We start from the raw sequence: 27,681 nt of genomic DNA on the forward strand, positions 1-27,681 counted from the left end.
TATTCACCATAGAAACGTTTCGTGTTCCCTAAAACCTCGAATTTGGACCCTTAGAGAGGGGAAAGGAGTGTCAAACCACCATAAAAACAATTATTGCTTCCCAAAATCTCCAAATGCCAAATTTGGTTTCATTTTCTTGATTAATTCTCGAGTAATGCAGAAATTTGTGTTTCATTTGTATAACTCTTTAGTAAAAAAAAAATCGAGGGTCCCGAAAAAGTTTATTGGCTTGCGTGGTTTTGTAGAATCATTTCGAGAAGCAACGATTCTTTCTTGCCTTTGCGAGAACAATACACTAATTGGTCATATGTAGCAATTTGTTTCTTTATATCAATGCACGTATTGCACTGAGTATTTAACGAGAGGCATCTTCCGTTCATCGCCATTCAACAAGCATCGAACACGCGTCTAACAGATGCACACAGTTGCAGCGATAAAAATGAAGCATAGAAAGACACTTCATGTGAAATATTCGCTAGCGTTCACAGCTCGAGCTCGAGCGTCCTTTGTTGTTTCGAGCACAGAAAGACTCTGAGAATTTTCCTCAGAGGATATGCAATACTTATACACTAGCGACAGCATACTTACTGTGCAAGGGTGGAGTTTACTTCGCAAATATTCTCTTTTCGCTATCCCCCTTCGTTGTTTATATTCTAGCGGCTGCATAAGTTGCTAGTTATTGACAGCTCTGTTCGGGAAAGCACACAAATCAACAGAACAAATATATGAGGAAATGGGAATGCTTCCAATTTTCATAAATTTAAACCATATACAGACTATGGGAATGTAATGTATAGTATATCAAACAAATCTTAAAAAGTTTCCGATTCGATTGGTATGCAAATCGTTCAAATCCGTTCCCAGCAAAAAATGATTATTAACGTTAACTTTTTATTTCTTAAAAACGTGACCTGTTTTCTGATTTTGGCACACCCTTAATGTAAGACGTAGTCCTACGTAAAAAAATCAGTAACAATGTTGGAATTGTATGGCCATATGGTTGAATGAAAGTCAGAAATACGTGTTTCGGTAATTAAATAACATGATGTGAAAATTAACATTCAAATTTTAAAATTTAAAAAACCCCGGCTACGTGTCTTCTAATCTGATAGAGATTACGCTAACGAGTTTGGGACCCAAATTATGGCCCTAAATTGAAGTCGCCACCAGACGTCGACACCATACCATTGTCATCGCGAATTACCAATTTACCACCATCTGACATATCGTGATACTGATGATGAACTTTTACAGCAGAGGGATAGTGAGATAGGTGGTGACAGTAGGTAGAGTGAGATGCGACAATCATGTCATACACCTGGTCCAAAGTATGATGAGCAGTGTTGCCACAAATACAGATTTATCTGAAAAGGTTCATATTTGTTCGTTTTTCTTGGTACAGACTATGTACATTACATATTACAAATTTTTATCATGAACTACAGATAACTACAAATTTTGTTGAGTGTAAAATTTTTATATATTACATGAAATTACTATAAGAGTAAAACGTTTCTCTGGCATATTATTCAGGTAAATATCAACGACTGAACAAAAGACGCAATTTGATCTGAATGAGCTTTGTACAACGTATAGTATGGTAACGTATTTAAAACTGATGCACCACGATCTGAAGAAATTTCCACAACTACAGGTATTTAGGTTTGGACATCTACTGTGCAAAATCATAACTCGTATACTAGTGCATGGTCTCACAGACCGTTTCATACCCATGTTGCTTTTCCGCGTCAGAATATTTCTAGCATACTTGTGACCTTACTCTTTTGACGTAGAACTACGTCTTTCAGGAAGGGTGCCAAATCAGAAAACAGGTCACGTTTTTATGAAATAAAGTTAACGTTATTAACTATTTTCACTGTGAACGAATCCTCAAGATATGCATACCAATTGAATCGGAAAGATTTGTTCGATATGCCATACATTACAATTCGCTGATCTCTAAACGGTTAAAAGATCGGATCGGAAAGATGTTTGCTTCAATTGATAGGAAATATTTCTATGCGTCTATCACAATTAATAAAATGTTATTTTCCATGAGATGAACAATTGAACAACTGTAAAATGTCAAGCGTTATCTAAAAGCCCTAACTGCCAAGTTTTGATTGGCCCGATTTACGGTTTCCCCAACACAGACTTCTAAATCGATGTACCTGTGGAAATCCTCTTTGCAAATATACATGCAAGTCGGGGGTATTTTTTCCCACCGAGCTGTGCTTCCCTAACACGGACTTCAAAATCAATGTGCCTGGGGGAATCCGCTCTGCAAATACATGCAAGTCGGGGGTATTTTTTGGTGTTGAGTACTTTTGTACTCGCTTGTCGTTGTGCAGACCGGAATATGTTTGCCTAAAACGTACTTTTAAACTGAGAAGCCTGGGAAAATCGTCATTTCAGATACCAGAGGTGAATGCACTTTCGCCGTTCGAGAAACTACGTGAACATGAGATGTGCAATAATATCAGAGGGAAATGTAAAATACGATGATCGTTTGACAATTCTTCCGTTCACATATTTTGGTAGTCCTAGGCATCATATCAAACATAAAAGGACGTTCATCAAATTTATTTGTAACGAAGAACATAAAAAATAAAAAAATAATATTCGAAGTGGTAAACAAGTGGATTGCATAATATAATTGCGTAGTTCTACGTCGAATATATTCGGTCGTGTCCTAGATACAACCCCTTACATTTTTTTCTGTGCGGTTGTTTCTGTTGCAGTTGTTTTCTGGAGCGATTTTTTTCTGGAAACCATTTTAATATCACCATAAGAAATACAAGACGTCACATATCTATTACGGATTTCACACTAGCAAAAACTTCGGATGTATTTCCGTTGGAGACACACGAACGAAAATGTAGAATTTTGCAACAGTCGGTATTTAAGTTTATCCATTTTGCCAAAAACACAAACTCACCAACCCAAGTCACATACTACTCACGCTTTTCCGCCTTTCGATGCTTGCAAAACGGAATAATAAACACCACACAACAACCGGAATTTTCCCCAGTTTTGCGTAACGCCAGGAGTAGCATCGCCAGCGTAGCCTGCTGCGATCCAATAGTAGTTTATTCTGTGTCTTGTCCACCCAATTTTCGCCCAGTTAGCCAAAAGTTACTTCTGCGGGATGCTCGAGAAAGTCAAAAAAGTAAGCGTATGAGGAGGAGGAGGAATGAGTCAATGTTCGTGTTGGGATATGTTACAACAGACAGCGTGTGTGTGTGGGTGTGTGTGTCCGGAAATGTTGTAAGTCCTTCCTTAATCCTTCCGCTTCGGTTGTTTTTTCGCTCTCACCCCGAGTTGCGGGGAAATGCTTTCGATGTTGGTAGCTTTCTGTAACCGAAAGTTAGCTCGTTGGTATTTTGCGGGTAAAAATACAGTGCTTAACAATTCCCCCACCGGATAGATGGTGGAGGCTGGTGAGATCTGCGGGAGGACCTGTGGCCTCTGTTGAGAGCATGGCAGCACAGAAAAGTCTAAGTACTGCTGGCCATTACATCGTACTTGGCCGGTAAATTAGGAATGAACACCGTTGAACGTTGGTTGGTTCCAGGTCATGAACGCATTAATAATTCTGTTACTGTCGAAGTAACATTAAATAAAAGCGAAACGAGAAAGCGAAACGAAAGTTTTTCAGAGATATTTGCAACGCTGACATGGTCCATGTTTTGTGCTCACCCAGCTGCATTGTGCATGATTATATTTACCACCCGTTTTTTTTGTTTCATGTTACATGCAGAGTGTTTGTTTATCATTTGCCCAGAGTTAAAACAACTATTTGCAGCTCAACACAAGCTTTCCATATTGTTTTTTGAGTTTGATTAGTTTAGTTTTGTAACGTTATTAATTAGTAAACAGATGAACGTTATCATGCGTGTTTGAATGAATTGGCAATGAACTAGGGCCATGACGCATTAATCTATGTTTTGATATCGAACTTTGTCAAACAGCACTAAAGGGTGCCCCACATTAAATTACATCATGAAAAAACGCTGTAGAAAAATACCCATTGGGTATTTTCTCTTGAAAACTTGGGTAAAAGAAGTTTAGAGTGTATTGTTTACAATTGTATTTTTATCGCAATAAAAATGAAAAAATGACGCCACCTGAAAAGCAACGTTGCAAATTGATTTTGCGCAAGCTCTTGGAAAATCCTCAACTCTCCCCTCGGGCATCGGAAAACAACTCGGAATCGTGCAGTCAACGGCGAATCGTGTGATTTAACGTTACCACGAAACTCTGAACGTCGAACGGAATGAGAAATGCGGTCAGAATGGATGTTCTGTTAGAGATCAGGATCACAAACGTTTCGTTAAAGCGTTTAAGCGGAATCGCAATGCTTTGGTCAGAGATGTGGCCAAAAAGTTGAATCTGTTCAAGTATATCCTTCAGAGAACCATGAACCGGGAGGGACTGCATACGTAAAAAGTGCAGAAGACTCCAAATCGTGACGAACGGCAAAATACGGACCCGCCAACTGTACACCAGAACAATACGCTAATTGCACTAATGCACGCATTGCACTGAGTATTTAACGAGAGGCATCTTCTGTGCATCGTCCTTTAACAAGCATCAAACACGCGTTTAACAGATGCACACAGTTGCAGCGATAAAAATGAAACATCACGAAAATGGCCGTTTATGAAAAATCGTTTCTCCATTCTCGGTCAAAACCGTCAACAAAGCTAGCTTGCACTCTTTTCTTGTTTCTCCTGCTTTGCCATGGCTCGGATGGTTGTATTAATTGCAATGCCAGATGTACTTGAAGTGAAATATTCGCTAGCGTTCACCAAGATGTGTGGAATAAAGGTGTGACCGTGTCGTCAATAAGTACGCGAGGAGAAACGGTATAAATATACAGAGGATTGTGGGAAGAGATTTGACTGCAAATAGAGATGTCTAAATTTTTCGTTCATTCGATTGTCGATTAATCGTGGGGTCATTTTTATATATTCGATTCATTCGAATAATTCTCGCGTAACTTTTGAAAAGGTCCTATGTAACAAATGTAAACAAATCGAGTTAATGGATGCACGCTAATAGTCTTCAATCATTGAATGTATTACAAAAACAATCGTTCATGTATCTACTTTCTTCATCTTTTTATCGCCGATACAAAAAATATCCAATGTACAGATTCGGATTTTAAGCACCCGGCTGTTACTTTGGACGCCACTTTCCTCCGATGCCCGAAACGTCCGAAGTAACAAAGCAGTCAAAACCACACGAAGTCGTACTTCGGTCGTTTTGAGTTTATGTTTCTTACAGTAGCTGTTATCGATTTCAGTTCAATTCAACGGGTGATAACAATAATAATCTGTCTTTAAAACGAAATGCTGATTTTTGGATTGTTGTTTAGTAGTTAGTTTCAAGTTCTTATCGTGCAACGTAATATGTCCAATGTGCAAACGCGGGCAGTCAAAACGTCCAATGTAACATTTTCGCTCCTTGGCATCAACTTTAAACTCAAATTACGAAACAACAGCTACGATTGGTTTTAGAGAGCTATTCTTGATCGCTAGTGGTGAGAGGAGCGATAAAGATCGATAACTTTTAAGACAATTCGCGGAATAATGTTCGGGTCTTCAACTACGTTTTTCTCGAGTTGACGAAAATGTTACATTGGACCTTTTCAAAAGTTACGCGAGAATTTTCTTTCAGTATTCGTTTAATCGAGATATTTATTTCTTGTAATCAAAACAAACAGACATCAAAGTCGCCCCTCAAAGTCAGAAAACACCTTTCTCGCATGAAAAAAAATAAATTTATCCAGATTCTTTCAGGAGACGATCATATTTGATGAATAAAAATCCTTCTACGCATATGTTTGAATTTCAACAATGAAATAGTTATAGAACTTTTTTTTTGTTTCGGACTTTGTTGCCTCCAACTGGTAATGGTTCTCTTTTTCATTATTCGTGATTACTTTGCGTGATTATTTGATGTAATCATACCTTGGTTTTTCATTATTCGATATAAAATTACTGATGCAGATATTCGATTATATGAATTAATCGAACGATTAACCGACGTCTCTAGCTGCAAAACGCGGGAAAAATATCTCCGTCAGCAACCGACACCGAGAGTCGATTTATTCTCTTGAGCTGAAACATATAATAAGATAGAGTGTATTACAAACCTAACTTTAACCGTAACAGACTCACCTTTCAACTTTTCAATGCTCTCATTGCCACCAAAACAATTCCACACACAAAAAGCAAAAAAAAATATTGCAAAATATTGCAGATTGTTTACATCAAAATCCAAGATGGCTGAAAGGCCTTTCTCATAAGTTGCGCTACCGTATTGTATTTATCGTGAGCGTTCACAGCACATAAAAACAATGGTGGGTTATATCTATTATATAACCGCAAGGTTGACGTGGGACTACCTTAGCTTAGCAATCATTTGTTTGTATTGATTAAATTTCTGATTGAATGAAACAATTTCTGAATTCAATTGAATTCAATATATTTGCTTTGTGAGTAAAGAGACTGAATAAATGCCATGTAAGGTTAATTCATGCATTGTGATAGATTATGTTCTTACAAGTTAATTTAATGACAGTCCTTTTACATTTGGTATGATGCCTACGACAAAATATGTGAACGGAAGAATTATCAAACGATTGTTTATTTTACATTTCCCTCTGAAGTTTACATCTCTCAAGTGTACGTACTTCTCGAACCGCGAATTTGCTTGATTTGATGAACTTCAGGCACTCAGTTTCCATTTTGATATGTACATCGAACGCATATTGTTTAATCAATAGGCGTTATCGCAGCAAATGGTTATCAACATTTCGCTTAGTCATCGAATGGTATGCGTAGAAATTCAGTGAGCAGAAGATATGAAGACATATCTCTCAATGCAAGCTTGAATAACCGAGCCAAAGCGTTGTTTTCGTATCCGCTTTTGTAATCCATGTTAGGAAAACACTTTTCGGAGTGCAAAAAAAAACATGCGGGTGCAGAATCAACAACTTCAACTTCTACTTTTTATACTATAGAGGCTTCAAACTTAAAAGTTCATTCGCCTCTAATGTATGCACGATTTTCCCAGGTTCCTAAATTTAGAAGACCGTGTTAAGGAAACATATTCTCAGCCATTTTATGCCAAACCGATAAAGTGGTTCTCAAATTCATGTCAAAAGTGGTAATTTTGTTCATTATTTCAAAACATTAGACTCGTATTTTTTTATTTTTTGACAAGGGAGCCCATTTTTATTTTAGGGTGGTCCGAAAAACCATGTTTTTTTCACTTTTTACCAAAAATGACTTTTTCAAAAATTCATACTATTTGAACCACTGAACCGATTTAGATGATCGATATATCTAATTGAATCCAATAAGCTAGCCTTTCATGAAAAAATATTGAACTTGAAAAAAATGGATTTATTTTCGTAATTTTTTATTGTAATCGTTTTTTATTGTTTTCATGCCTTTGGACTAAAGGGCGCTATAAATTTTTATATAATTTTTTTTAAAGCTGAGGATTTTTTAAATAACACATCTCGATATCAGAGATGCTTTTTTTTCGTTTTTGAGATATAATTTTTCAAAGTTGTTTGCTTGAAAAAAAAATTGAAAAACAATAAAAAACGACATCAGCTTTCAAGAAAAAAATATTAAAAAAATATAGCGCCCTCTAGTCCAAAGCCATGAAAACAATAGAAAATGCCCCCGACCTGCATATATTTGCAATGCCAATTTTCTCAGACACCTTGGTTCTGAAGTCTGTGTTGGGGAAACACATTTCAGTAAGAACAAAAATACTATCGACCTGCATGTATTTGCAATGCCAATTCCCCAGACACCTTGGTTCTGAAGTGGTGTTGGCGAAACACATTTCATTCGGAACAAAAATACCATCGACTTTCATGTATTTGCAATCTCTCCTGATCTCTCCAACACTGCTTGGTTTTGAAGTCTGTATTAGGGAACACATTCCGGTGAGAACAAAAGTCCCCATACTTTCATGTATTTGCAATGCCGATTTCCCCAAGGCTGCTTGGTTATGATCGGGCCAACCAAAACGGAGCAGTGATCGTAAATCGGGCCAACCAAAGCGGAGCAGTTAGGGAGTTTGGATAACGCTTCACATTTTACAGTTATTTAACTGTTTATCTAATGAAAAATAACATTTCATTAATTGCGATATATGCGTAGAAATATTCCCTATCAATGGATGCAAACAACTTTCCGATCTGATGATTGCGCCGGCTAGTGACCATTCTATCCTGGATTCCTCGAGTCGAGAAAGATGCACCACGCTAGATATGGGTTACAGACTAGGGGGGCGTTGCGGATTAAGGGTCAGCTGCATCCCAATAGGAAGTATCCCGTGTCGGGCACTCGTACAGAGCATTGGAGACAACAACATCCCAACTACGAAAACACTTGTAATACTAACCTCGAGCCAACCGCGAGTAATCGGTTACATATTACTAACATAGATAATAAGAAAAATTGTCAAAGTATTAGACTCCCGGCCCCGTGAGGCTAACGCCATATGAGCCTTGATAAAAATATATATTCTGGAAAAAAAACTTTCCGATCCAGTAAGAAATGTTCAAGTTATAAGCATTCGGAATCTTTCTTTTTTTTCTGCATGTTCTATGTTTAGGTTTTCATTTTACCCCCCATATATTCCGGTTAGACGTAGTTCCACGTCAATAAAACACAAAACGAGCAGAATAAGCGACCTTTGTTGTTTCGAGCACAGAAAGATTCTGAGAATTTTCCTCAGAGGAGATGCAATACATATACGCTAGCGACATCTTACTTACTATGCAAGTTTCTTACCCTTCGTTGTTTCTATTCTAGCGGCTGCATAAGTTACCCGTTATTGACAGCACTGTTCGGGATAGCCCACAAATGGACAGAACAAATGTATGGGGGAATGTGAATGCTTCCAGTTTTCATCAATTCAAACCATATACAGCCTATGGGATTATAATGTATAGCATATCAATAAATATCTGAGAAAAATTCCGATTCGATTGGTATGCAAATCGTTAAATTCCGTTCGCAGCAAAAAAAAGTTATTAACGTTAACTTTATTTCATAAAAACATAACCTGTTTTCTGATTTGACACCCGCAATGTAAGACGTAGTCCTACGTCAAAAAAACAGGAAGTGGGTTATATCTATGGTATAACCGCAAGGGTGACGTAGGACTATCGTTGATTTAGAGATCATTTGTTTGAAGTTGAATCTAAATCCATTCTGAATGAATGAATATTTGGGAGACTTCAAAAACGAGAGCGTTACGTTCGAGGCACAAGGTTTTATGCATCCAATATAGGATACGAAAAACCTTGTTCTGAAGAATAATCTTCAGAAGCTAACCTGCTAACTGTACTTGATTGACAAATCACAAACCCAAATGTATTATATGGATATTTTATGGATAGAAAACATTAAAATAAACTCTTTCGCTTGAATGTAATTTTCAATTCCAAGGGGAACTGGCAGATTATTTTCCAGCAACGATTAGATATTTCCACATTTTCCTCGATACTGGAAGCCCACCAGTGGTTAATACTAACTCGATAACCACCTGTTAATAGTACTTGATTGAAAAATATTTGGTCACAGTGTTACATGGATAGAAAACATTCAAATAAACTCTTTCACATGAATGTATTTTTAAATTCCCAGAGGAACTGGCAGATTATTTTCCAGCAATGATTAGATCTTTCCGGAACTTTCTCGATGCTGAATGGTACCAAACGGAAAGAATTCTGCGCGTATATGTGTCGATCCTTCGCCGTCCACCTCCTCCAGCACGTTAGGCAACGATGTTGTCTTGTCGATGTCCTCACGAAAAATGAATGTGTCTCACCACCAGAATATCGCTTAAGTATGCTTTTTGTGTGTGATTGAATCGAGAGAAGGTGTGGTTTACGATGGCAATTTGGAAGGCAAACTAGAGGGGAATGAACTCTCTGAACTCGGAACTTTCGGCGACTGAGCAATAATCGATTGCGGGCGCATACAATATTGGATACGGAAATATCCTACTGATGGGGAAGAATAATCTTCTGAAGCTATCCTGTTAATTGCGATTGATTGAAAAACCACAAAACCAAATGTATTTGGTCACAGTGTTACATGGATAGAAAACATTCAATTAAACTCTTTCACATGAATATATTTTGAAAATTCCCAAAGGAACTGGCAGATTATTTTCAGTAACGATTAGATATTTCCACATTTTCCTCGATACTGGAAGCCCACCAGTGGTTAATGCCAACTCGATAACCACCTGTTAATAGCCGCGCGTGTATGTGTGTGTAGCGATGTCTTCCCAGGGAACCGTTTGTGGCATCACTCTCCTCCTGATAGATTCCCTTCTGGCCTAGGGTGCACAAACAGGCTCTTGGTGACACCGTTCATCCGCGCTTTTATGATAAATAAAGAGCTTCACCGCAACAGCGACAACATGCTCCAATCGCTGTTCAATTAGAACTGACTGGATTTCCGAGCGCCGCTCGCTTATATACCGATTGGTGATTTCAATAGCCTGTTTTGAAAGCAATTTTAAGACTATTGAAACAAGTTTTTGGATCAAAAAGTAACAAGTATATAACGCGTAGACATTTTATCTTTCGAATGAAGTGTTTATCATACCATTTCGTTCAGTTGTTTAGGAGCTATTAACGCTCAAAATCTCGGTCTCCGGCGTAACGCTTTCGTTTTCGAAACTTTGATTTTACACCCCGGTATAGAAATGAAAGACGTAGTCCTACGTCAAAAACAGAATTTCTCAAGGAATCGGTTGAAAAGGCATTTTTGTGTATTATATTTTCCTCTGTAACTGTCAGAACGAACCAATCAGCAGGGAAGTTGGACATCATCTTTTTTCATGAATTTGTACCGCAGGATAAGACATCGCAATAAATAAAATCTATAATTCTGCGAATCATGGAAAACTTTGAGAACAGGTTTCATCCATTCGACATTCCGATTTACGCTCGAGTTTCGTATTCACAATAGGAGAAGACTGCTCAAATCAAACTTCCTCCGATTCATTTTTAGCGCCTGAGGATCGAATCGAAAGTTTGCTCGTTTCATGAAGTCATCGTCACGTGCCAAAGCATCACCCGGAGAGGCTCATCAGCAGAGACTCGTCTCGTCTTGCCGCCCATCACAATCGAACAGATTCAGCCCGGTGTGTACCATTGTTTCAATTTGTGTTCGGCATTGTGCTCGACTGGAAGGCACTCATCGGTAGTCCAGTCACGAAGAGATTTCAACCACATCGGAATAAATTCACGATCCCTTTTTATTCCATCCGGTCGTCAGTGGAGATATGAGCAGAAAAGACAACAGCCTCTCGAAAAACAATTCCTCCCGCTTAGCAAACATGACAGTCGCCTAAAATAGCCGCCACACAAACATACAACCACACACACACACACACATACGTAAACAAAACCGGATAAGGGACGAAGGATATCACTCATCAAACAGCGATGGCAGGCATTCTTTGTTTTCCTTCCCACCCCCGGTTGGTGGAGGCGTGAGGAGGGCAAATATATATGTGTGTGTTTGTCCTCTTGCAAAATTCAATTTTGGGATTGCGGCTCCTCACAACACAAACTCAGCGGCAGCCCTCATGGTTCAGAGCAGCACCAGCCATCGTAAACATACCAAAAAGTACAAAATCTGGGATCCGTTGGAAACGGGGTGAACAGGGTTACCCTGCATATGCAAAGCTGTGGGGTTTTTGGTTATGTTTGCCTGATAAAAGGAGTGCTTTCGGTCTAATTCAAATTGATTCGACGATAACAAACAGTGGATTATTGCTTTTTCTCTATCCGAACGAAACATTTTACGATCGGGGTTCGGTGGTTTAGCTCAAGTTTAATGGTCCGGTATTAATGGCGGTGTTTAGCATGTTTAAAAGGGTAGTTCCTAAAGATCATAACTGTGCAGCGGTCAATCGAGATACTACTGAACCGACAGATAAAATGTATCTATAACGGCAGCACTGATTCACTTCTGATTCACTAGATTTGATCCTGTCAAAACGGTTATAGTGTTTGACTTTTGGTTGCCGTCATTAGGTTCTGATCGTACGTGAATGAACGGACAGTCAAAAAACAGAAAACGATTTTTTTTTTTTTTTTATCTTCGCTTATTTTTCGTCGGCCTATTTCCGCCACTTTAGTGCCAATCACCGACATCAGGGAGGCGACTCCACCTGTTCCTACCTATCAGACTCAACAACTCATGAGCCGGGCCAACTTCTTTTACTTCCGCTCCGAAGGAAGACGTAACCAGAGATTTTTCGCCTCAGAAAATCCCAACGACGCCAGCTGGGATTGAACCCAGGCCGATCGCAGAAAACGATTTGTTCGCGCCGATAATGATCATCCTTAGTCAACGAGATCCACAACAGCGAAACAGCAATAGCTCACACAGTGCGTAGGTCTTTTGGGAGAGCAGAGGTTTTAGCGATTACTTCAATCGCTCTTTCGTAGATTTTGATTGTGTGCAGCAATAGAAGAACAGAATAGACAGCAGAACAAAGAGACTAAAATATACCGTCAGTAAGTAGAAGAAGAATCTGCAAAATATATGTTTTCGCGTTAAGTTTTGTTTTTGAAATTAAATATCTGTTTTGTCTGTGATGCGTCCGAAAAATCAGAAAAGTTGCGCGCGAACATGGTTAATAAAAAAAACCTAGAAATACTAAAAATTATTTTTTTTCAAATGGAGAGAATGAACAAATGAGAGAAAACGTAGAAACGGAAAAAAATATGAAAAAATTAAATAAAATGAAAAATGATAAAATCAACACAAGAATCATAAAGGTTATTTGAAATATCAGTGTTTTGAATTCCAAAAAATGGAGAAAAACCAAAAACGCAAAAAACGGAAAAAAGAATTAAATGGGATAAAATGGAAATGAAAATCGGAAAAATGAGAGTGGAAAAAATATAAAAAATGGAAAAATGGAAGAATTGAAAAAATGGAAAAACGGTACAATGGAAAAACATAAAATTGAAGAATGGATAGTCAAAGAATAGAAAAACAGTAGACCGGAAAAACGGAGAAATTGTTAGAAAGGAAAAAATAGAGAAAACGTAGAAACAAAAAAAATGGTAAAATGAAAAAAAAGAAAAAAACGATAAAATCAACTCAAAAAATCATAAATGTTTTTCGAAACATCAATGATTTGAATTTCAAAAAATGGGAAACCAACGAAAAAACACAAGAAAAAAAACAGAAAAAAAGAATAATAAGGATCAATGAAAACCGTTAAACAAAGAAAAATGAAAGATGAAAAAATAGTAAAATGGAAAAATGGGAAAATGAAAAAATTGAAAAATGGAAAAATGGAAAAAAAAGGAAGAACGAATAGTAAAAAAAAAGACAGTAAAATTGTAAATAGGAAAAACAGAAAAATGGTTAAAAAGGAAAAAAAAATAGAAAAATTAAAAACGGTAAAATTAAATCAAGAATCACAAATGTTTTTCGAAACATCAATGTTTTGAATTTCAAAAATGGGAAAACAAGGATGAAAAAACAAACAACCGAATAAAGAATAAAACGGAACAATGAAAATCGGAATGAAAGGAAAGTGGAAAAAGTGCAGAAATGGAAAAGTGGAAAAATGGAAAAATAGAAAAACGGAAACACAGAAGAACGGAAGAATGGATAGTTATGAAACATAAAAACGGTAAATCCAAAATATGAAGAAATAGTAAAAACAGAAAAATGGAGAAAATTAAACAAATAAGAGAAAACATAGGAACGCAAAAAAAAATTAAAAACGGTGAACTCAACTCAAGAATCACAAATGTTTTTTTGAAGCATCAAACTGGAAACAAATTGAAACATCAAACTGGAAACAAATTGAAAAATAGAAAAATGAAAAAATGGAGAAAAGGAAAAAAGCAAAAATGGAGAAAATGAAAAAATTGAAAAAAGAAATCCAAAACTAGAAAAATGGAAAAACGCTGGCGAAATTTCCAATTACAGGTAAACTTCGATATAACGTACATTTCACTTTCAAAATTGTACGTTGTATCGAATTGTACGTTATATCGAAGCATAATAAAGTACTCACAAACGTAGTCTATAATACATTATTGTTTTGCTGTTTTAGTAAAGTTAATGAATAACTTCAATCAGAAGACGAAGCCAGCTTTTCTCATGATGTTTCCCTTCGTACTGTTGAGTAAAGATTTATTCATTTAGAATCCAGAATCATAAAACCAGCTGTATTTCGGGATGGATTGAAGGTACAAAACTTGTTTTAACATCACAATACAGATAATTTATTGTTCTATCAGAAAAAAAAATATTGAAACAAATTTTCCTTTACACTTTGGAAATGTGTACGTTATATCGAGGTAAAATGTACGTTATATCGAGGGTACGTTATATCGAAGTTTCCCTGTATAAAGTCTCGCTTCACGAATCACGAATATTGATGTCTTGACGGTCGTAAAATCGGAAATACGGAAAACGAAAAGACAGTAAAACGGAAAGACGGAGAAAGAAAAAAACGGAAGAAGGAGAGACCAAAAAAACAGAGTAGACGAAAAGAGGGAAGCTGGGAAAAGAAAAGACGGCAAAAAGGAAAGACCGAAAAAGATAAAACAGAATAAGGAAAGGCAGAAAAATGATAGACAGAAAGACTGAAAAAGTAAAGACGGAAAAAAAGAAAGAAGGAAAAAGGAAATACGTAAAAAGATAAACTAAAATTAGAGAAATGAAAGACAGAAACAGAACAGATAGAGAAGAAGAAAGACAAAAAAATGGAAAAGTGAGACATGGAAAAAAGAAGACAGAAAAAAAGAAAGGAAGTAAAAGAAAAATGAAAAGAAAAAGAAAAATGTAAAAAAAGGAAAAGTGAAACATGGAAAAACAGATGTAAAAGAGGAAAGACATAAAAAATGAAAATCAGATAAACGGAAACAGAACAGACAGAAAAAAAGAGAGACATAAAAAACGAAAAAGTGAAAAACGGAAAAAGAAAAGACGAAAAAATGGAAAAAAAGACGTAGAAAACGAAAAGTGAAACATGGAATAAAAGAAAGATGGAAAAGAGGAAAGACGTAAGAGGAAAAATAAAAATCGGAGAAATGAAAGATGGAAACAGAAAAGAGAAAAAAAGAAAGCAAGTGCAAAGTTTTTCCTGTCTTTCCTTCTTCCGCCAGACTGAAAAAGGAAAGATAGAAAGCGAAGACGGACGTAGAAAATACGGGACAAAGGAACAAAAGTGGCGGGAAAATGACAGGCAGTAATAGGAGAAACGAAAAAAGAAGAAAAAGAATGAATGGAAGAAAGACAGACGGAAAAAGGACTGAAAAACAAATGGAAAACGAAAAAAGGAAGAAAGGAAGACAGGAAGAAAGGATAGAACGAAAAAAGAAAGACAGGAAAAGGAAATACGGAAAAGCTCAGATAGAAAAGGAAAGGCGGAAAAAGAAGAAAAACAAGGAAAAACGGGAAAAAATTAAAATCGAAAAAAGGAAAAACGGAAAAACGGAAAAAGGAAAAACGGGAGAGGTAGGACGAAAAAAGGGAATACGGAAAGACGGAAAAAGAAAGAAGGAAAACGAAAAGACGGGACAGGGAAAGGAGGAAAAATGAGAATCAGAAAATGGGACAGACAAAAGAGAGACCTAAAACAGGAAAACGTATAAGTAAAAAATGGAAAAAAGTAAAAATGGAAAAAGGTCAGACAGAAAAAGGAAAGGCGGTAGAATAGAAGAATAGAAGAATAGACGGAAAAAGTCAAATGGAAAAAGACAGATGAAGAAAGGGAAAATGGATAGAAAAAAAGGGAAAGACGCAAGGACGGATAAAGGAAAAGTTAAGACAGAAAAAGGGGAAAGTTCAGACAGAAAAAGACAAGGCGGAAAATGAAAAAAACGGAAAAAGGAAAGGCAGATAAAGGAAAGAAGAGAAAAAGGAAAGATGGACCAAGGAAATACAGACAAGTTCAGATAGAAATAAGAAAAACGGAAAAGGAAAAGGAGAGACAGACAATAACTGGACAGACGTAAAAAGCGAAGAGAGAAGTAGAAAAGACGGATAATAGGAAAGAAAAAAGTCGGGGAAATGACAGACAGAAAAGGAAAATACGAAAAAGGATACATGTAAGAAAGATAGACGGAAAAAGGGCTGAAAAAACATAATCATAATGTGCTTCCTTTCATTTGAGATTTATTTTACGAACTAATTTTGAATTAGTCAAAATTTCTGGACAAACGTAAAAAGCGAAGAGGGAAATAGAAAAGACGGGTAATAGGAAAGAAAAAAGTCGGGGAAATGACAGACAGGAAAGGAAAATACGAAAAGAGGATAGATGTAGGAAAGACAGACGGAGAAAGGGTTGAAAAAACATAAGTATAGCGTGCTTCCCTTCATTTGAGATTTATTTTACGAATTAATTTTGAATTGGTCCAAACTTCAAGAAAAGGAATAATAAATGTATTTTGATACTGAATAAACCAAATGAGAACAATCATTTGAACGAAATAATATTCTATGTAGAACAATGTTCGTTTTGTTGCATTTTTGGATAAAGATCAATAGATGGTTCAGTCACCAATATTGGAACTTTTTTGAGACTACTTTTTTAACCTTTTTTAACCTAACGCAGTTTAATGCACTCAGAGAAATATTTTTTAAAAGTAATAAAATAATAAAAAAATAATTTCAATAATTTTGAGATGAATATCACTAATTCGTTAGTCTTTTTTACAGCAGAAAAAACTGTGAACCAATGTGAATCAACTTTCTAGATTGGGGGAAAATGTTTTATGTTTAATATTCTACCGATATGATGAACCCGTGTAGCTTGGTGCAAACAAACTGTGGATGCAACAATGTTCCTGAGATGTCTTAAACGGAATGTTAGAAGCAATTGCATTTTATACAGCTATACGAAACCAATTTAAACGCTTCCCACTCTGTCGATCTAAATTTCAAGAATTTATAATCAATTCCGCTAGGGTCTGAAAACAGGAATGCGAAGATCTTGTTTGACAAATATGCACAAACAAGAGACGCCCAACTTATATAAGCCAACAAACCTCTGTGGATAGTATCAATTCCATAATATCCCCTCTGGCATAAACTCCCATCTCAGACGATAACGTCAAAATATGCACAATTTATTACGCTCTCGAACTATTTATATTTGAGTATCACACCACCCCTCACTTCAGCCAGGACTATCAGGCGGCTGAACTGGACCGTACCTGTCTGATGAGTAATCGCTTTATTCGCCTGGCTTCACTGGGTATGGCAGCATAAATCTCTTCCCATCATTGGCAAAATGGACCAGGATAGGAGAGTATAACGTTTCAATATCGTGCGCTGATGACAATAATTTAATTATCCTCAACTTTGTTGATTCTCTCTCCTGGGCGAGATAGGTCCTCCCTGTTTATCAGTATATTATATTCATTACGGAAACGAGCATTGCGCTTTGCTGCGATCTTCTGGAACTTATCTTTTACACACTCGAAATAAAGTCGACGCTTTTCAATTATTTTAACCCTATCTCTGTTTTTGTTTTTATTTACAGAAATGAAATCGGTTCGGTGAAATAGCAACGGTCACTAGATGAAATAGTGTAGAGAGCAACAACGAATACACACTCAAACGACAGTACGAAAATCGTTGCAAAAAAGGAACGGTGCCTCGCTTAAGAGAGAGAGAGGGCAAACATACGCAATCGTAACTCGCAACCGAAAGCGCTCCAGTCTCGGAACTAATAGTCGCACCACCGCCGCCACCCGGTCCCCCGATACAACCATGGGCAAAAAGAACTCCAAGCTAAAGCAGGACACCATCGACCGGCTCACGACGGCGACATACTGTAAGTACCCTCCACAGCTCCGACAGATGTTCCGCATTGTTTTCTGTCCTGTCCCATTTCTTAGACAGGATGGCTGGTGTCGGATTGTTTCGTTTTTCGAGGTTAGGGTCAATTAGGTTAGGTCAATTAATCCACGGTTACGGAGCTGGCTTCTGTGGTTGGAAGTCGCCTCCGCTGTTACGGAGTTAATTAATGACATTTGCGGTTTGGTGTGGCGGTTCCATCTTGAAATGCGTGCGTTTCATGTCTGATGATTGAAGCTCGGTGTGTGCGATTTGTTGAAACGTCAAAAACGTTTCAAGTGTCAAACTTTCTAGGTCATGAAAGCAAAAAAATATATTTAAGAACTCATAACAATAGTAAAGGGTAAAAAACTCAGAAAAAGACAGTTTAAGGATTTTATCTCCAGTAAGTTAAGAGGAAAAACAAACAGCTTGAAGCGAGACCCCAACCGTTTGCGTCGTAACCTAACGATTATTGTTATGATAATTGACAGCGACGTAACTGCGTAACCGTTATCCTTCTGTACTCAAAAGAGTTGCAGAGGTTTTACAAGTGTTGAAGCCTTAGTGTGAATCGCCACCTTGAGGAGGGGCAAACTTTTCTCGATAATCCCCCTACAATGCGAAGGAAGGTAGCGGTGGAATGGTGCCACAACTTGCAATTTATATTCTTTGCTAAGTGTTTCAATCATTCAAATTGGCTGGAAGACACTTAACACCATCTGCGGCACGATCGCACCAGCTGAGTTTTGAATCATATCCGGTTGTTACTTTCCCAGTGAGCGTGATTTAATCTTAAACTTTGTATCTTGCGGAAATAGGAGATTTGTTTCATAATGGTTGTTATCTTGAGATAGAATGAATATTCCCACCGACGGTCAAGATGATTTTCGGAGGCAAAATGCTGCTTTCCGAATCGATGTTATACGAAATCTGTTCAAAAAGTATGGGGACTTTTGAATTCACGCGGGCTATGGCTATGGAAATACCTCATGGAATGAGATAGAGTGGACCACTCTATCTACAAGAGCTGTTCTAAAAGTATCACATTTTTGGTATACCCACGGATTAATTATATTCGATTTCAGTTGTTCATGTGCTCGGGCTCCTGGCACGCTTTACATCTTTTCGACCATCCGAGAACATTTGTTTGAACTCCAATAAACGTTGTTTCGCTCCAAGGTAGGTTCACCAGATGTCACAGTCAGCATTCGGAATGTGTTCGCGCACCTAATTTTGTTTTTTTTTTCACACAAATTTTGATACAGATTCTTCGATCCATTTGTGCAATAGGTAAAAATCGAAGAAGAACCAAAACACGTGTAAGAGAAGCAGTTGTCAAAAATTAACTGAACATTCAAAATAGCCGTACTTGTCAGCATAAGTAAGAGACATAAGTACCAATATAATGCTAAAAAAAATCTAGAATCGGATATACGTAACCTGCGTAAATTCGAAAGTCGCGATACTTTTTGAACAGACCACGTATAGGTCGGTTTTCATGTGATTATCGATGGAGTTTGAACCTAAATAATCGAATAAATAAATAAATAAATAAACTACATTTTTTCATCAACGCTAGCTACACTAGTTTCAAATCATATGGACTCAATTCACATTTTGGGAGATCCTTAAAGTATTGTTGACTTCTAAATTTCTGTAAAATTCAATACAATTCAATTTTACTTCTCGTTAAATGTTAGGTTTTATTATTCTGAACACTAGAATTATATTATTTGACCTTTTTTCTATTACTAAAATAAGTAAAAAATATGAATTCCCTTAATTACAACATTTATTTCAATTCTGGTTTGGTCAGAATAGAAAACAAAGCCCGAGTCACGAAAACGTTTCCTCCATCTGACATCATGCGGAAAGAAGACAGCAAACTTAGTATTAGCAAAATGGATAGAGAAACCAAAAAGTGAAGACTATTTCACCTGTTCCTCAAACGTAAGATCTTTTGCTCGACTCATCATTGCTAAAATTCTACTAAAACTCTGTTTCAGCTACGAATCTAACAAAATTCACATCGCAGTCCGATAGCTTGGAAAATAGAAACAAATATCTGTCAATCAAGACACATCTTCATGAATGGCACTGGCGTTCCCAGTGAAACATTTGCCGTCTCAACGCAAGCATTAACTAGCGTCATTTTTATGATTACTCGGTTGAGATTTTGTACGCCAAATAACACACCTTGAATGTATTCTGAGTGGCATGCGTGACCTCAGTACAGGTCGGAAAAATTTTTACTCGACCAAAAATTCCCCGTCCCGAACGGGAATCGAACTCGAACCCGATTTGTCGATCATCTGAATCAGTCCAATTGTTCAAAAGTTACGAATTTTTGAAAAAAAGGAGTTTTTGTAAAAAAAAAGGGAATAATATTTTATTTTTCGTACCGCCCAAGAATGGAAATGGGCACCCTAATGAATGAATGTAAAATACGGGTATAACATTTTTCATTAAGGAACAATACTACCATTTTCACGAAAATCTGAGAACCATTGATATGTCATGGAATGGCTGTATATACAAATTTGTGTGCTGTCAATAGCCTGTTTTCAAAGCAATGTTTAAGCTATTGAAATAAGCTATATACCATCAGATGGAAAATTTATTCAGCATATTTTATGCTTTTAAGACAAACAGTAAATAAAGTAAAACATATAAATAATTGACCGAACAAAGTAAATATGTTTTTAAACGGTTTTATTCAGCTTGTTACCACATTAATAGACGTTTGACCCCCTCCCTGTTGACCGATTGATCTGAAATTTTACCTTTATCTCTGCAGCCATTTTAAAACTGCGTATTTCATTATTTTAAAAATCCAATATGGCCGCTACAAAATGGCGGATCACATGTTTTTCTCAAACCCCAATCAACATGGGTATCAAATGAAAAGGATTGACTAGTAGAACACAGTTATTTTTGAAAAATGCGAATCCAAAATGGCCGCCACCACAAAATGGTGGATTTCATATTTCCTCAAAAGAAATCCCATCAAAATGGGTGTCAAATGAAGGGGCTTGACCAGTAGATCCCAGCTATTTATGGAAAATTCAAATCCGAGATGGCCGTTGTAACAAAAAAATTCAATTTCTTTTTTTAACTTTTTTCAACTTGACCTGTTTGTATGTATGTTTGTATGTCTGTAGGGTTGTCCCACATTAATAAAAATTTGACCCCGTTCCTTTTGACTAATTGATGGGTAATTTGAAACACACCTTTAACTCTGTTGTCATAAAACTGTGAATTCCCTTATCTTGACAAAACCAATTTGGCCGCCGCTAGAAAGATTTCATATTATTTAAAAAAAATGTTAGTTGGGATATGCGTATCAAGCGAAAGTAAATTTAGAAAGGTCACCGGCACAAAACGGTCGACTTTGTATTTTTGACGTAGGATTACGTCTTTCGGGATCATATTGGGGTACAAATTGAAAATCGAAAATGGAGCACATCGTGAAAATTGTCCAATTTCAAACGCTTATTACTCTGTCATTTCATGATGGATTGATGAAATTTTTGCGTCTATCGATTTCGGCACTCCATAACAATTTGTTATATTGAAAAAAATAATAAATGTCATGAAACTAACTATCAAACAATTGAAAAATCTCAACCCCTATCCTAACGGAAAAACCCACTTCTGATTGTTCGAAATTGACGTCATTTATTTGGCGGGTCCCTAACAGAGACATCCAAACCAAGCTACATGGGGGAAATCGGCATTGCATATGCGTGAAAGTAGGGGGAGTTTTTGTTCTTACCGGAATGTGTTCCCTAACAGAGACATGAAAACCAAGGTGCTCAGGGGAAATCGGTATTGCAAATATATGCAAGTCAGGGGCATTTTTATATTGTAAGTAAGGTGAGTGATACGGTTAATTCTAGCAAATAAAATTTAAATTTGGAACTTTAATGTTGGTTGATTCATGAAATTTCAAATAAAATGAACGATCATGTATTGTGATAAATTTAGCACAAGTGTAAGTGTAAAATTATATATGGTAGCAGTTGTGTTAAAAATGACTTGATATATGAAACAATTTATTTCAATTTTCATAAATAAAAACCAAGGTGTGTTCCCGCTCGAGAACGGGTCGTTTGGTTTAAGCTGTCTGTTTTGTTGTGTTCATTTTCACCCAAGGAAAGTTTATACGGCGAGAAAAATTGGAAAGGTGAAGAAATATTAGAGAAAGCAATTGCTCTACATAAAGTATTAGGTGTTGTAGTGCAATTTGAATTCGCATTGGGTTGTATAAACCCAGAAAGTTAAAATTATAAAAGAAAATTATCTTTTCCATTCAAATATGTTTTCTCTATATTAAAGTAACATGTTTTTACTGATGAGAAAAATTGATAATTGTGTTCGGTTGGTAATTATCTCATATTACATTGGTGAGTTTTTTTTTCTTTATTTCATCCATACATAACAAAGGAGACATCTAGTCTAGGATCATAGAGGGCGATTTTCATCATATCTCTTTCCGTTTCTGTATCTTTTATCTGATACGCACCATCCAAGGACTGTTTACCATCCTTCTGTCATCATCACTCGGTAAACACTCGGTTTCAGGGCCACCAAATCATTATCAAAGAGTTTAACTATGTAATTCTTCAAACATATCCAAAATCAATTCAAAGTGTCACGGACACAACCCTCCTGTTTTTTGCAATCTCACCATTATCGGTTTCAAATGAAATGATTTGACTAATAGAATACAATACATCATGAGAACATTCCGAAAAAAAAGGCAGAAATAAAACATTTAAAAAAAAGTGGAATGTTTATATTGTAGAGAAATATACTAATAATACAGCTAATGTTTTAGCCAAAAATAAAAAAATGTAAAAAAAACTTTTTAAGTTAAACGGTTTCATCCGTCATTCATTATCATTATCAGTATTTTATCACAATGAAACTGTTTAACTTAAAAAGTTCTTTTTCGCATTTTTTTATTTGAGTTTTACACGCTGCTTGCACTGTGGAGAATAAAAACAAACATGTTTGCATACAATTGGGCGTTAGCCTCCATGGTCGAGATGGGCAAAGCCGTTCTTTCGTAACCCTTTATAAGGTCGTGAAAACTAGGCAACGAATCGACTCCAACTTCAGAAATAAATAAAAAAAAAATTTAAAAAAATGTTGACATAGGACTATGTCTTTGATTTCTATATAGGGGGGTCACTCTACGAAAAATGTAACGATTTATTAAGAGTTTTCAAACGCATATCTCTCAAAATGATTATTGCGACATATGTTGTGTTATATATCATTAGACAAGAAATTTATTCAGATTTTTTTTTGCTCGAAACAAGTTAACAATTTGTCGATTTAATTGGGTATGTATTCTTTCGATTGCACTATCCACTCGCTTCCTCCCCGACGCAACGAGCAATCTTTTTGCCTAGATTCAGGCGTTAGCTCATAATGTGAGTTGATGGGTAAAATGAATTATTCTCCATTTACCGATAATAGGCATTAATTTTATATTATATTGTATGTTGCCCAATCAATTTGTGCTCAATTCATGTTTATATCGTGTAGGTCTCACTACTAACCATTTGTGCAATTGTGATCCAGGATGTCATAATATCGAGTGAAAAATGCAATAAGTGAATTTAAATGGCTGCTGATTTAGTAGATCGAAAGGGTATACCCACGTGAATCAGATTATGATAGCATGAGTAGTCGCGATCCTACAGGGCTATAAAGTTATTACAAACAATGTTCCGGACAACGTGGTAACGAAGGAGATAATGCTATTTTTATCTATAATATATTTTTGTAGTCATAGATTGATTTGACTCAGGCTTATATTTATGTAGGTCTTAACTATTTAGGCTTGTGTTTAAAAATGATACATGATGGCCCTTTGTCTTATTCTGCATGATTGAATAAACAGATGAAAAGGGTATTAATGGCTTTAATTGTATTTTTGTGTACATTTTTGAACAGAATGTGGTACCGAATTCTACCACATTATGTCATCTAACCCGTTTAAAAGATACAAGTACACACAGGAAACGGTTTTTCCAGGGCATCCATTTGATGTATCAAAAGAGAAAAAAATACAGATTTTGAACAATGAAAAACTCAATTTAAATGCAATTACTACACGCAATCAGAGTCCTATGTCAAGATCCCGTCCGTGCCCCTAGGCTCAGACCCATCAACTTTTTTAAGTTAAACGGTTTCATTGTGATAAAACATAATAATAATACAGATAATGTACTAAAAACTAGATAAGAGGAAGGGGTGTGATAACTACTAACTGCTATTTGCCTAACTATTTTCTAGGATGAGATTGGAAAAAATACATTTTGTGCCGGCGACCTTTCTGAATTTATGTTGTTCCTAGTTCAGTTTGTTCTCCACGTCAAGTCCATTTATTTGATACACATATCCTTATTATTTTTTTTTTTAAACTAATACGAAATCAGCCATTTTATATCGGCGGCCAAATTGGATTTTCCAAGGTAATGGAATACACAGTATTATAATGACAGCAGAGATGAAAGTGTGCTCCAAATTTCACAGATCAATTAGGAACTGGATCAAATGTTTATTAATGTGGGGCAACCCTACAGACATACAAACATACAAACAGCTCAAGTTGAATGAAACCGTTTGAAAAAGTAAAAAAAAAGTGAACTTTCCACAAATAGCTGGGATCTACTGGTCAAGCCCCTTCATTTGACACCCATTTTGATGAGGTTTGATTTGAGAAAATATGTAATCTGCCATTTTGTGGTGGCGACCATTTTGGATTTGCATTCCTCACGAATAACTGTGTTCTACTAGTCTAGCCCTTTCATTTGATACCCATATTGATGGGGTTTCTAAAAATATGTAATCCGCCATTTTGTAGCGCCCGCCATCTTGGATCTCTAAAATCATGAAATACGCAGTTTTATAATGACTGCAGAGATAAAAGTGTGTTCCAAATTTCAGATCAATTGGTCAACAGGAAGGGGGTCGAATGCTTTCTTACAGACTTTTATTTTTCAATGACGAACAAGGTGAGTCGATGCATATTAAGAATAATTCTACATTTGTCGATAGCATGCATTTATTATTCCCATAGTTTCGACGAGAGCTTCGTTTAAACGGTTTTCTTGGTTTGTCTAATCATATCGTATCAATGCACGTCTCATCATGTAGGATATGATCTTGAGTACAAGTAATTTTGCAATGAAAGAACTAAACTGGATGCCGATTGAGAGTTTTGAAATAGTACACTCACGCATACCACTTCGCGATATCCTATCAATAAGTGCTAATAGTTTTATTTAGCCAGCTACACATCCCAAAATCCACTTATGACCCACTCCATGAGGTTATGCACCAGAGAACAAACTTTCAAATCTATTAGTTTTAGGAGAAAAATGAAAACGTTATTTGAATAAGCACCAGTTATATCATAAACTTTTTGTACCAACCATTTAAAAAAAAACTACATAATTATATTCGAAGTATTTTAAGTTTTCACTATTTTTATGTTTCTTGAGATATCTCCGCACTTGCTTAACCAAACTTCAATGTCCGTATACCATTGAATGGGTGATTAAATACTTGTTTAAAGAGCCGTGGATAGAGCTAGGTTTCATTTTTTAAACATTGGGGATCTGCTCGAAAGTGCTGGCCACCTTTTGCGTCTTAGTCGTAGCTTCCGATATATCGATCACCATCTACGGAAAAAAAAGTGAATTTCTTTTTCACCATACTGAAATTATGGCCTTCCTAAAAAGAAGCCTGATATGGAATATTAGCTGAATATTGATTAAAATACGTCAAAAACTATGATGATTTTTATAATTTTTGGCTATTGCATAGCGAAAAGTTATTTCCACGAGTTACCCTCCGCCGCGAGGTTCACAAAATTCTCGCAGATCCATACAATCCATAGCCATACAAATTTAAGTGACCTCTGTGCCGAGCTAAAATTCCACCCAATCTTATTTTTAAACCCCACCTCAATAAAACATGTTCCAACTAATCCCCTGAAGTGTGGGGCAGATTCTATTTATATCCCTCCCCCTATCTCGAGCGCGCAGAACACCTTTGCACCCAATTCGGAAACGTGCGGATAATGCTATCTGAAAATAGATTTCGAGTAGAGGGGTTCGATTCTGTTTTCGGGCTTCTCGGGAGCAACAAAACGGGTCGAGTCCGATAGGTGGGATTAAATGGCCTCCCTGAATCCAGCGAGAGAAGCGAAAAAAAAACATATTGCTTCGCTCAGGTGAGCTTTTATTTCCTACTTTTCAGTTTCGTATCGCTTTGGGGCTGGATGAAAAATTGGGAATCGAAAAAAGGACTTAAGGTTCGATTAGATTCCGATATTGTTAGTGTTGATTTATTGCCAGGGAATTTTACGCGCATTAGTTACCTGCTATCCGGGTGTGGAGTTCGGATTTTTTCCGCAAGTTTGAGTCCTGACAATGCGCGAAGAATCTTACCCAACTTAATCCGAGGCTTTGATTCGTGAAGAAGTCCCACAGCAAAAAAGATGGAACTCGCATCAAACGAAGGAATTCAAAATTTCACCCTTCAAAATTCTTGTAGCCCCATTTTGTACTGTTATTATTATCCCTCTTCAAGTCGATTGTCCCGGGGATTCCCTCCCGGGCTCGCACAACAGCAAGGCAAATAATTTCTTCCTACCCTCGAGCGAGGCAGTGAGAAAAACACTAATCTTTCGCTTGTTTTTAAGCGTTGTTTGGCGAATTCAGGCCTTTCCTCGTTTCCAGCTCACAAAAAAAGTCGGAAAATAGTGGGGTATTATCCGCTAAATGGGTTCAGATTCATCGCGCCTCGCCGGCTTGTTCCTCCCGGGAGGATGAATGGAATGGATTCATTCCGTCGAAAGTTGGGTTAACATTTTGGTCTGCATTATACATAACCTTGTTTGCTGTTCTGGTGTCACAAAATGGCAGCCGATGGTGACATAAGCGACATGCGACAAGCAAAGCAACCTTTGCCATCGGAGTAGACATCCGCCAGCAGCAGCAGCAGCAGCTCATATTTCATTTAGTTCATTAAATTTGCCCGAGTAACCCTTCCAATTCTGTGGGAACCCCAACTTCAAACCCGGGATCGTTTGTAAATATTTATCTTGCACCTCCCACGGCTCCGTTCCCTTCACTTGGAGGGAAGGGTTTCAGCGCGTTAAACGGGTGGAAGCAGATGGTGAAAGCTACCCACGGCGCGAAAGACAGTGTATCTTTGCCCGAGTGCCTGAACTTGTCGGCTTCCGAACATCTCTTATCCAGTTCTCCTCGAAACAGGGTTTATGTGATGACGGCACTGAAGGGGGGTGTTGAAAAATGACTTGGATAACCCCATGCTTGTCGTTAACGTGAGATGGAAGTACGCCTGATTAGGTCGTTTCTCAACACTAAAAAATGGGCTAACCAGGCGCGGGTTCTTCAGAGAGACAGCATCTTGAAGAATTTCATCTTTTGACTATTTGAACTCAATAAAATGATATTTTTCAGGAATTCGTTCGATTTTTGTCTTGATGCAACATTTTTAACGGGATTATCACATTGATTTTTACTTTCATACTCATCCAATCGTCTGCAAACCCCATTTGTATGCAGTTTGTAATGCAATAAGGAAGATCGAAGCTTGAAACCTATGGTGTGGAGTGGAAACAGTCCCAATAAGTTCCCTAAAGATGTATTTCTACGCCAAAACTATAGTAGGATTATTGGTTGTATAGTCTACGAACAAGTTGTAGGGATCTATTAATTCTTTATTTAAAAATATATTTTTTTTGAAAAACAAG

At 36.8% G+C, this 27,681-nt stretch overlaps 1 protein-coding gene across 2 annotated transcripts in view; it reads left to right on the top strand.

Annotated features, from left to right (window-relative positions):
* The window catches only part of LOC129763494 (frequenin-1), a 357,142-nt gene that overhangs the window by 75,527 nt on the left and 253,934 nt on the right, over nt 1-27,681 (top strand). For both annotated transcript variants that reach the window (XM_055762617.1, XM_055762618.1), the window contains exon 2: nt 17,581-17,874. In XM_055762617.1, coding sequence (XP_055618592.1) covers nt 17,811-17,874 — 64 coding nt within the window. In that variant the 5' untranslated portion in view covers nt 17,581-17,810. The remainder of the gene's footprint in view (nt 1-17,580; nt 17,875-27,681) is intronic.

Source organism: Toxorhynchites rutilus, chromosome 1, assembly GCF_029784135.1.
Source record: "Toxorhynchites rutilus septentrionalis strain SRP chromosome 1, ASM2978413v1, whole genome shotgun sequence".
NCBI lineage: Eukaryota > Metazoa > Arthropoda > Insecta > Diptera > Culicidae > Toxorhynchites > Toxorhynchites rutilus.